General features: G+C 42.3%; 1 protein-coding gene across 2 annotated transcripts in view; it reads left to right on the forward strand.

Annotated features, from left to right (window-relative positions):
• ADPRHL1 (ADP-ribosylhydrolase like 1) overlaps window positions 1-11,669 on the forward strand; it is a 97,197-nt gene that overhangs the window by 69,417 nt on the left and 16,111 nt on the right. For both annotated transcript variants that reach the window (XM_030201514.1, XM_030201513.1), the window contains exons 6-7: window positions 4,630-4,757; window positions 9,815-9,947. In XM_030201514.1, coding sequence (XP_030057374.1) covers window positions 4,630-4,757; window positions 9,815-9,947 — 261 coding nt within the window. The remainder of the gene's footprint in view (window positions 1-4,629; window positions 4,758-9,814; window positions 9,948-11,669) is intronic.

Raw genomic sequence — 11,669 nt, forward strand, 5'->3', positions numbered from 1 at the left:
TTTTTTTTCTACTTGTTTGGACATACAGTTTAATGGGATATGAGGCAGGCTTGGGGCCCCCTGTGGCATGGGTGCCCTGGGCAATTGCCCTGTTTGTCACCCCCCCAACACTAACCAAAGGTGGATTAAAAGATGCACACCAAATATTTCATGTAGAGTTCAAATACTTAAAGTAGGAGGAAAAAGACCTCAGAAATCACAAAGAATTTTTACCAACTCTGTGAATCACAGGTTGAGATAACTATCTTTAAGCAATTTATTAATCATTGGCCAAAAAACCTCGTTCCTGTCCTTAATGTGTTACCAGTAAGCAGGTCAACTTTAATTCAATTTTTAAGAAAATTTTTATCAAGAAAAAATTTTAACAATTCTTGTAGGGGAATAAAGCAGCTCTATATAAAACATTTCCCATTAAGATACTTAGCTGTAGCAGCTGGATCCTAACAGGCGCCCATTTCACAAAAGGCTTCATCAGGGGATCAAGTCCAGCCAACACTATTGAACTACTGCATGCATGCATTGCTAAACATTTTTCTTGATAAGAAATTGCTAAAAATGTCCTTAAAAATGGGATTAAAGTTGAACCGTAAAAACTCATAACACATAGTTCAGCGCTAACCGTGATATTTAGAGGCATTTAGCCTGTTAAGTGCCGCTGAATATTAGTGGCTAGCCCTGACCAAATGATTTAATGGGTCAGCGACCGGCTAAATCACTTTGAATATCAGGGTTTTTTTGAGGGGGTGTGTCCTGGATGGAGAGTGGGTGTTCCTGTGCTAACCAATTAGAAACATCTACATTACTCTGCTCTAACTGGTTAACACAGGAATACCATGTGAGCCCTTTCTTCCTACAAAATGGGTGGTGGTTAGTGCTGTGACACCTAAGGGCATCACAGGAGTTGCCATGAGAGAGACAGGAATGGAATGACCCTAGGAGAATTTGAAAATTTTGTATTCTCAGGGATGAAGGTGGAAGTTGCAGAGGAAAGGATTCAGATTTAGAAGCTGGGGATAAGGCAGAGATTGGGGGGGGGGGGGGGGGGGGGGGGAAGCAGCCAAGCTATGGGGGTTATTAAGGCAATCCAGGGTAGCCTGGTGCAAACCCTACCATAGTAAGGCAAACAGCAAAGACCCAGGGATTATTAGGGGAGAGAGGTTCAAGCCCAGCCATAGGCTGTCTGCCAAGCCCCATGGATTACTATGGCAACCCAGGGGAGAGTGGGGAAGGGGCGTAGCTATGTGGGGCCATGGGGGCATGGCCCCCCCCCAGATTTGGCCCTGGCCCCCCGCCGCTGACCCTTTCGACCCCCCCTTCCCCCACTGCCAACCCTGCCCCGCTGCCGCCGTCTTCAGCGCCGGTCTCTGGGCCGGTGCATTGCTGATCTGGAAGGATTCTGTTTCTGTGTGAGTCATCCTGACGTCCTGCACGTTCCTACGTGCAGCCTGCATGTAGGAACGTGCAGGATGCCAGGAGGACACAGAAACAGAATCCTTCCAGATCAGCAATGCGCCGGAGACTGGCACTGAAGAGGACTTCGGCTGGCGGGGGTTGGGGACCCCCGCCAGTAAAGGTACCTGACGGTGGCAGCAGAGGAGGGTTGGCGGTGATGGGAAGAGGGGATCGAAAGGGGAGGGGTGGCGGTGCCATGGGGAGGGTCAAAAGTGGTGGCAGCAGCAGCGGCAGCACCGGGGTGGGTCAAAAATGGCGGGGGTACAGCGGTGCCGTGGGGGCTAAAATATGCCCCCTCACCTTGGGCTCTGGATCCCCCTCCTGCCAAAGTCTGGCTACGCCCCTGGATTGGGGTCAACCCAACCATAGTAGGGTAAGCAGCCAAGACCCAGGAAGGGCATAAACAGCCCAGGAAATTTCTGTACAAGGATCTCCCATAGTATGTTTAAAAGGGGGGGGGGGGGGGGGATGTCTCTATGAGGAAGCTGGGCAAAGCAGCCTACAGAAGTAAGCCTTAAACTGGTAATTAAAATGAGAGTCTTTATTAAAGACAGTTGCCTGGTAAAGATCCAGAAATGAAGGGTTAGAAATCAAGGTGTGTTAGAAGTACTACAAGATCATGCTACTCCACTGTTGATAAGGTGACACTGGCTCCCAGTTAAAGCGAGAGTTAATTTTAAGTTATTGATGTTTATCTTTAAATTGCTACATGGTCTTGCGTCTGAGTATCTCTCCGATCTCTCCAAGTCAATTGTATTATACTCTGCTGCCAAAACACTTTGCTCTACACAGGAAATTATACTTTCGATACCCTCTAATACTGTTTGTCGTATAGTATCTATTAGAAAGAAATCCATTGTGGGTTGTGGCCTTGATCTATGGAATAGATTACCCCGTAATATAAGATCAATACGTGTTACCCGGTATTTAGAAAATAGGTGAAAGCTTATTTGTTTGACATTTATTTGATAAATAGCTAGGTATGTCATTTTATTTCCTATGATGAATTGATTAACTGATGATTATGTAGTTCATGGGATTATGCCCATTGCTTTTACATTCTTATTGTGATTTGCTTTGAGCCATGTCGAAATTAAGCGGGATATAAATACCTAGATTAGAAACCTCTCCAGAGAACTGCCTATCCTGCCAGAGAAGACAAAATCCTTAGTTTCTGAGTATAAGGAACCCTACCTGGACCACTGTGAATGAATGCCCAAGGAAGAAAATAGAAACTTTCTCAGTTCCTGAAGGGGAGAGGGGTGACCAGTAATTGGTTGTTTGGTACTTGTGGTGAGATCACAGAAGCAGTCAAGACAGGCACTCTGGGGAACATGGGGAAAAGGGCAGGGAGTCAATGGGAAGTAGGAATCCCTGTGATGTCTTTCCTAGAGGACAGGAAAGAGGAGGAGCTTTAGGTTCAATCACAACCAGAGTTGCCAATTGGGCGGGTTTCCCACACAATTAAGTGGGTTTTGCGTGCCTGCTGCAGGATTTTTTAAAAGTCATGGGTTGCGGGACATTGGGCGTTTTTTCCCACCGTGGTCGCGGGTTGGGCGGTTTCTCCACAGAGCTTCTATTGGTCCAATTGGACCAATAGAAGCCCCACGGAGGCCTTTTAAATGCTTGCAGTGCCCGCCCCACCGCGTCTTTTGAGACTCCACCACCACCACACAGTCCCACTCCCGTTTCCCACCCTCACAACATGTCTTTGTGTACAGTCCTGAAAACACTGTCAGACAGAGGCAGAGAGGTGACCGATCACAGTCCCTGGAATTTGAAGCTGCCCTTGACCCAGAGCCTATGGATACTACTGCTCCATTGCCTGCTATATAAACTGCTGGCAGTTAGAAAGTGAAACTGGATTTTTGTGCTGCTGTTTGTTTTTATCAAGCAAAAGAAGCTTATAGTTTGAAGGTATTTCCTAAAAGGTTTCCCTGGCAAGTTTGGACATTATGTACTAAGGAAGATGAACTGAAAGAGCCTAGTCTGTAGTTTAATTTGAGATGCTGTGTTGTGAAGTGAAAGGGAAACTTTGGAATTGTTTGGTTTGTGCTGCCCTGCCAAGGAAGGTGTGGGAGGGTTCACTGAAGTAAAAGAGATTGGGTGGAGCCTAGTGGTTAGCGCACTGGCCTGAGAACCAGGGGAACCGGGTTCAATTCCCAGTGCAGCTTCTTGTGACTCTGGGCAAGTCATTTACACTCTATGTAAGTCAGGCATTCTTAGATACCTTGCTAGCATTTCCATGGGTAAGTGTACATTCATGTGATTAGCATTCTATACATTTACATGTACAAGGGCCATTTAAATGTAGGCTCCTAGTTTATAAAATTGCCCTTTATGGACCAAATTTGATAAATGACACCAAAAATATAATGCGCTAAGTGCTATTCTGTCAACGGCACTGAAAGTTAGGTAACATTTACAGAATATGCTTAGTGCCTAATTTTAGATTCTAGGATTTACACCAAGTAAACCCTGGTGTAAATCCTCACATCTAGATTAGGTGTGAATCCCCCTTATTCTATAACAGCACGCATAAATTCTAGGAATGCCCCCTGATCTACCCCGACCCTCCCATTACCACACCTCCTTTTTGGAGCCATGTGTAAAATTTACATACGAATCCCTGTGACTAAAACTACATGCATAACTTCAATTAATGCCAAATAGTGCTGATAATTGATTAGCTCCCAATTAGTGGCACTAATTGGCTTATTCAATTAAATTGCTCACGTAATTTTAAGCACCATGTATAGAATTTTGGGGAATGTGCCTAAGCATTCTATAAGTTATGCATGTAAATGTGCTCCCTGTCTGTGCGCCATACATGTGCACACCCACCTGTAAAGTACATGCAATCACAAATATATAAATAGTTACAGAAAATGCATAGGTGCATATCCAGCATATATGTGCATATTTAGTGACATATATGCTAATATTCGGAACATTTATGCACATAACTGGTGCGTAAATATTAGTGCCTACTTTATAGAATTACCCTCAAAGGGAGTAATTTTATAACAGGACTTTATCATATTGTAGTAGAAGGGTCCCTGTATGTTTTATTTTCCATTAAAAAAAAAAAAAAGCTATGCATACTTTTAGTAAATATGCTGAAAAGTTGCTTAAAAGGCGGATGAATACGAAAATATTATTTTCTTTTCTGATTAGAGTATCAGGAACACTGGTTTTACTATGAGGCCAAATGGCAGTTTTATTTGGAGGAAAGAGAAATTGCTGAAGACCATCAGAATAAACCCAGCTTCCCCGATAGGTATGATGCAGAAGAGAGAGACAAGGTAATGAACTTCTGAGCATGGTTATAAAATGAAAATTTGTCATGTTTTATGCTGCTTTTTTTTAAAATTTAACTTATTTTTCAAAAATATATATGACTACGGTAGGCTCTCCTACATCCCTTGATTTAAGGAAGTCACCCTTAGCCCCACTTAACTTATGTTATTACCATAGATTTCATTTTGGTACTGCCCTCAGAAGTATCCCAACTTTTCTGTTAAAATTCTAAAAAGATTCTCTCTTTACACCAAAGATCAAAATTGTCCTCATTTTATGAAATCAGAAAGTTGTATACCTAATGCAATACATTCAAATTCAAATCAATTCTTGTATACCGCTAATATCCCCTGTCCAGGGTTCAGTGCAGTTTACAATCTAGGTGAGACAAAAGGAGATAGTGTTAATGTGAGGTATGAGAAGATTAGATATCATTGATGTTATGAGATCAAAAATATTATAAGAAAGGATAGTGGGTAGTACTAGGAGGTAGATTTCATAATGGATTATTATGAAGCAGTCTTAGGGAACGTAGGGGTATTTCCCTGTGATCTCACCTGAGCTGGTCTTGGTTCAAACAAACAAGATGGATTCTACAACCTCTGACCTGAACATCTCTGTGTCAGCGAGATCCAGCTTTTTAGCTTGTGGAAAATCACTGGCAGGCAGGCTGCATCCAAGGACATTCTGTGTTGCAATCACCCCTTTGTCTCCCTGAGAAGCTGAGAGGGGAGGGAGACCCACGGCTCCAGAAAGCTGGGTTGGAGACAGATATGCATACCATAAAGTAACAACTTCATGGTCATGAACAAAGAACTTTTCTTGCTCATAGAGTGAGCTGGACAGGATCAGAATTGGTTCCCTGTTTCATTTGATGGAGAGGTACTAAGAAAGTGGGAACGAGAGAAGGAGTGAGTCGGATGGAGGATGAGAAGTTGAACTGGCAAGAAGACAGGAGAGACCTGAAAAACCCAGCAAGGTTAGAAGGCTCGAAGGGAGCTAGAGACTGTGTTGTTCTAACCTTGTGAACTGCATATCTGGTGAGAATACTGATTGGCTCAGCAATACCAGCTTTGAAATACAGCACGGAGTGATTGTGACACCTGCTTTCTGCAGAGAGACCCTGCACTAAATCTGAGACTGAGACTCGCTGTGGAGACAGCTAGAGTCTAAGAAGAAATCTGCACCTACCTCATCGAGAGGCTACCTTGGGGACAGCATGGTGAGATAACAGTGATTTACTTTCTATAGTCTGGGATTAGTGATTGGTGTTTATCTAAGAAAAGATTGGTTATGTCATAACTCTTCGTCAGGAAATTAGCTGCTAACCGTTGTATTTTGCATAAGAACTGTAAGTTCAGTTTTACAAATCAGGTTGTAATTACCTTGTAGTCCTGGAAAAATAATTTTATATAGTCTTCATCCAGTAGCAATCTAGTTCTGTTTATTATTATCAGCAAGTTCTATATATTTGTATTTTGCTAAGCCTTGCTGTAGTTATTCTATATTTGTACATTTTCTTTATCTATAATAAATATAATATATACCAGCTGGCTTTAGTTTCGTTTCTCTACAGCAAGTTTGGCTAGGTGCCAAAAGCAAGGTCCTAAGTTCCCCTAGACAGAATCCAGAATATTTGCTTGGGCAGAGTTCTGTATCATAGGGCCTTGGCATAAATAATCTGTTGGGAGTTGTTTTCCTATAAGAATTATTTAGATTAGTCTACCTACATAATTGGGGGCTCGTCCGGGATTTCATATATTTGAGAACGCATTCCCGTGTTTTTTTTCTGTTAGAGAGAGAAATGCCAGGCTGTATATATATGTACTTCTGTGTTCACTGTAACCCTGCTTGTTAGCTGAGGCTGCTGTGAATCTGTCTGGTGTATTTACGACTTACTGATAAGCAAGACTTTATTGCCTGCTGTGTTTAGATTACTAATTGTTGTAAAGTCCGTTCAGACAGGATGACATCAACTAACAATATGTTAACTGCACTAGAAGTAGCTGTGTTTCTAATATTTGCTGCGCAGACCAAGTCCAAGTCGGCTTTTACTATAGATTCCTTGCTATCCTTGTTTTGGAAAGCATCTGCTGACAGTCTGACGGCATACACTGCTGTTTTGAATCAGGTTCTAAAGGGAAAAGCTCATCTTACTATTACAGACCTGGCTGAGCTCATTTGTACCCTCCTAGCAATAAAAATATCAGCAGTGTTCGATGCAGTAGATCACATTGCTACGCCTGGATCAGATAGGAATAACAGGGACTCTACTCAAATGGTTTTGTGAATTCCTTTCAAATCAAAGCTATTCTGTCAAGCAAAACAACCAACTTTCCAACTACTGGTCCCCTAACTGCGGGGTCCCACAGGGATCTCCCCTCTCACCTATCCTGTTCAATCTCTTTATTTCATCACTTGCCTCAATACACCTAGGTCTTAATGAACTACTATTATCCTACGTGGATGACATCCTGCTTCTCTTATCAGTGACAGCATCAAACAAAGACCCAACTTAGTCGGTAGAGAATGGCATGACTGCTGTCATCACCTGGGCCCTGACCAATAAGCTGAAATTGAATGCGCAAAAAACAAGATCCTATGGTTCCGAAATCAGGGAGTTGAGGTCCCATCATCAATATCTTTGTCCAGTGGTCAAAGCTTTACAGTTGAGTCTGAAACTAGAATACTAGGGTTCTTGCTCGATTCTTCACTCACCTTCTCATCTCATATTAACCAGCTATGTAAAAAAAAACACTATTCAGAATGAGACAGCTATGTCTAGTCAGATCATTCTTCAATCAAAAAGCCTTCACACTACTAGTCCAAATGTTAGTCCTACCTCACTTGGATTACTGTAACGGTCTATTTCTTGGCATTAAGTGTCAATATCAGAAAAAACTGCAATTCATACAGAATACAGCTGCTAGACTAATATAAGGATTAGGTAGATATACCAGTGTTTCAACTCATCTCAATAAGCTGCACTGGCTCCCCATAGCAGAAAGACTTAGGGTCAAAGCTGCTTGTTTAGTTTTTCAAATCCTACAGGGTTTCACCTCTGAACTGCTGACTAAGGCCGCTTTGCTACGTCTGGTCCAGTCTAACAGACTGAAAGAATAACTGATGCTAGCGCCACCATTTCAAAAGACAACTCGATATCAGAAGATTTACAGCTCTCTATTCCCCGTATTTGGAGTTAAAATATGGAACACTCTACCTATTGCCATCAGAATTTATTTAGCCCCTGTTATTCAATGCTGGTGCCCGGACATGGCCTTCACTGAATATCTGGGGTTAAATCTGCCTGCAGCTGTCAGCATTTAAAAAATGCTGATCACCTCAGGCTGAACATCAGCTGGAATGTGTTTAGGTGGTCCACTTCCACATCATTATCCACCCCCATCCACATCAGTGAAAGGAAGAAAATAGGAGCAGTAAGGAACCAAAGAATGACTTCTTTACTATCTCACCTAAAATCTACACGCTGGAGACTTTTTATTTTTTGAGGAATAGAAAGCTATGTTGGATTAAACGCACCCAAATTTTGAAGGAAGAAGCATTCATTTTGCTGCAATTTGTGATACTGCTTCCTCTCTATTTTATCACACTCTTAAATCTCTGCAGCGACAAGCGCTAAAATATTAGATGAAAATGAAGCCCTCCGCACACTGCCGGGATGTTATGGAATCAGACATCCACTAAACAGATACTGAGGTCCCCTTTTACAAAGCGGCGGTAAGCCCAACGCGGGCTTACCAGTCGCTAAACAGGAAGTACCACCGGGCTACTGCAGCAGCCACGGTCACACGGCATAACGTTTTGTCTTTTTCAGAGTTCCTCAACTACAAGGAAACACCTGCATCAGAACCCCCCCCCCCCCAAATGTTTATGATATCAAAGACAGGAGTAATTTTATGTTCACAATCACTATATCCAAGGCTCAGTAATTATAAGTATTCCCATGTCATAAATCAAAAGAATAAATTATATTAAAATCTCAGGGTGGGGGAGGGGAGAGAATGTGGTTGAACTCTTTAAAAGAGCATCCAGCCTAAAACAATTTACTACATAAGTGCCTCTATGGGCTCCTTTTACCAGGCAGCGGTAAAAGGGACCCAGCGGTGGTGTCGGCACGTTGGGTTGCTGCTGGTAAAAGGCTTTTTTTATTGGATAGAAATGGCTGTGTGGTAAGTTAAACACTTGCCACACAACCATTTCCTAGGGTAGCCCTTTCTGCCTCCTATTTTGTAGGCAGTAAGGGCTCTCACAGTAGCTGCGATAACCTGGCAGCATGCAGCAATGCTCAATTACCGCTGGGCATCCCCCGGCACTAGAAAATACAGAAATATTTTCTAGCACTGGGAATGGCAAGCAGTGAGGGTTGGAAATACTTTTGGGCTCCCGCGGGAGCCCAGTGGTAGAGCCAAGTTGTCTCACAGCAAGTCCACAGTAGGTTTGCTATGCTTTAGGCGTATTTTCAAAGCACTTAGACTTAAAAAGTTACATAGCAATCGATGTAACTTTGTAAGTTTAAGTGCTTTGAAAATGAGCCCCCATGTCTTTTAACTTACGTACCTTTCATGATTTGTATACCAAAGAGCTTAATTTACACTTAAGCAGGCTACAGTCTGTGCCTTTTGATGCATATAAAGTATTATTTATTTATTTAAGATATTGTGATATGCCTTTTCCAGTCTGAAAAGGGAGCATCAATGCCTATGTTTATAACAAAACAGAGCCCTCCTGCTTCTCAACTGACCTGACAAAAGTGCACCAATCTGTGATGGAGTAAAATTATGGCTTTTTTTTTTTTTAACTAACACTACTCCCATTCCACCAAAGTCAATCCACATTTTTATTTTGAAGGGTTATGTCTTACCACAGACTCTGATAGTTACATACAAGGCAAGAGTGATCCCTAACATCTGGGATTGAATCTTTTCTAATTCTAAAAATTTTTAACTTTCCATCTATCAGTATGAGAGTTGAGAAAAAAACAGATTAACATCATATGACCAGAAGAAAGAACAGACTACTGATAGCTATTGCTTAATATTAGACCTATAGGAAGTGGAGTTCAGAAGGTCGTGGTGGAAGGAGAGGTCATGATGCACCAATGATTGCGTACGATGCTCTACTAGGGGCTGGTGGCGACTGGAAGGAACTTTGCAACAGGGCAATGTTCCATGGAGGTAAGTTATTTTAACTTTCCAATCAAAAAACAAGATCAAGGAAGTCGCATGAGAGAGAGGGAGGTAAGGAACGTACAGGAAACAGTGGTACTAGCAGCAAACAGCCTTATAGCAGATTATATGCTTGGAGAAACAGCCAGGCCTTTATTGCTGGTTTGAATTTTTGAAAAGACAATTCTGCTCGTATATCGTGAGGGAGGGAGATCCAATAGAAAGTTATGCACATTCCAGTCACATTTAAGCACAGTAGTTACATCAGGTCTATTACTGGTGTAACTTCTGCCTAAATTTAAGGTGCACTGATATTGGGTTAGGCTCAAGGGCTTAGCCAGACTTCGGCGGGAGGGGAGTCCAGAGCCCGAGGTGAGGGGGCGCATTTTAGCCCCCCCCCGCCATTGCCGACCCCGCCGCCACCACCAACTGCCCCCTCTGCCGCCGACCCTCTCCCTGGCCCCACGTAGCTACGCCACATGTTAGGCTAGGGTTCTATAATGGAACCTAAGCAGCCAGATGCCATTGTAGAATAGGTTCTCAACATGCGGCATCAGGGTAGCTACAAGGAGGTGCCCACTTAAACAATTGCCACCAAAGTGTTCGGTACTTCTGTAAAGCAGAATGGGATGGATTTTATGACAAATCATAGGGGGGGGGGGGTAATTTATTTTCACTTGTAATCTTCTGTAGAACATAGACTTCTTGTGAGATAAAGAGGCATATTTTCAAAGCACTTAGACTTACAAAGTTCCTTAGGTTACTAGGGAATTTTGTAAGTCTAAGTTGCTTTGAAAATGAGCGTAACACAGAGTATTCATAGTAAGCTCTAATGTTCCAAGGAACACATGTCATGTTCTTTTATGTAGGTTTCAATAATTCTTAATGCAAGGTCCATCACTTATCTCTTTTGTTATGTCTTATAATATACTATTTTATTATAGTATATGTTGGAATAACTTTGATTAAATTGAAACAAGACATCTGTTCATTGAATTTGGTTGCAAAGCATCGGCAAAATGCTCTAGGTTTCATTAATGGTCACTTTGCTGCTCTGTGAGTGACATTTGCAAAATACAGCCCTAATGGAGTTGCATTTATTACTTATTTGAACACAAGATTAGACTTTCACACAAAGTATAATGAACTCCATGAGACAGACAAATTAAAAACCCTTTGCTGCTCCTTGTGATCTTGGGCAAATCATTTAACCCTCCATTGCCTCAGGTACCAACTTAGATTGTGAGCCCTCCAGAGACAGGAAAATACCCAGTCTACCTGAATGTAACCTACCTTGACCTACTACTGAAAAGGTGTGAGCAAAAAATCCAAAATAAAATAAAATGTTAAGTCCATCTGACCTTCATTTAGGAGCCCTTTTACAAAACTGCTGCAAAAAAGTGGCCTCAGCATGCCTTCACGCAGGTCTTTCCCGCACGTTAAGGACACTTTTTTGATTCAGCTGGAAAATAGCCAATTTTCTATTTTTGGCACTAATGACCATGTACTAATCTGGTAGGTGGTAAGAGCTCATGTGCTAATCACTTAGTGGCAATGTGGTTCCGTTAACTGATTAGCGCAGACAGAATCCCTCGGCCACAAAATGAAATTTATTTTTTAGCACGTGGGTAGCGTGCACACATTGGGATTTTACCATGGGACACCTCAGCGTCCCCCACTGTAAGTCCTTTTAAGCCGTGATAAGCTCATACTAATGCTTATTGTGGTTTG

Source organism: Microcaecilia unicolor, chromosome 4 (genome assembly GCF_901765095.1).
Source record: "Microcaecilia unicolor chromosome 4, aMicUni1.1, whole genome shotgun sequence".
NCBI lineage: Eukaryota > Metazoa > Chordata > Amphibia > Gymnophiona > Siphonopidae > Microcaecilia > Microcaecilia unicolor.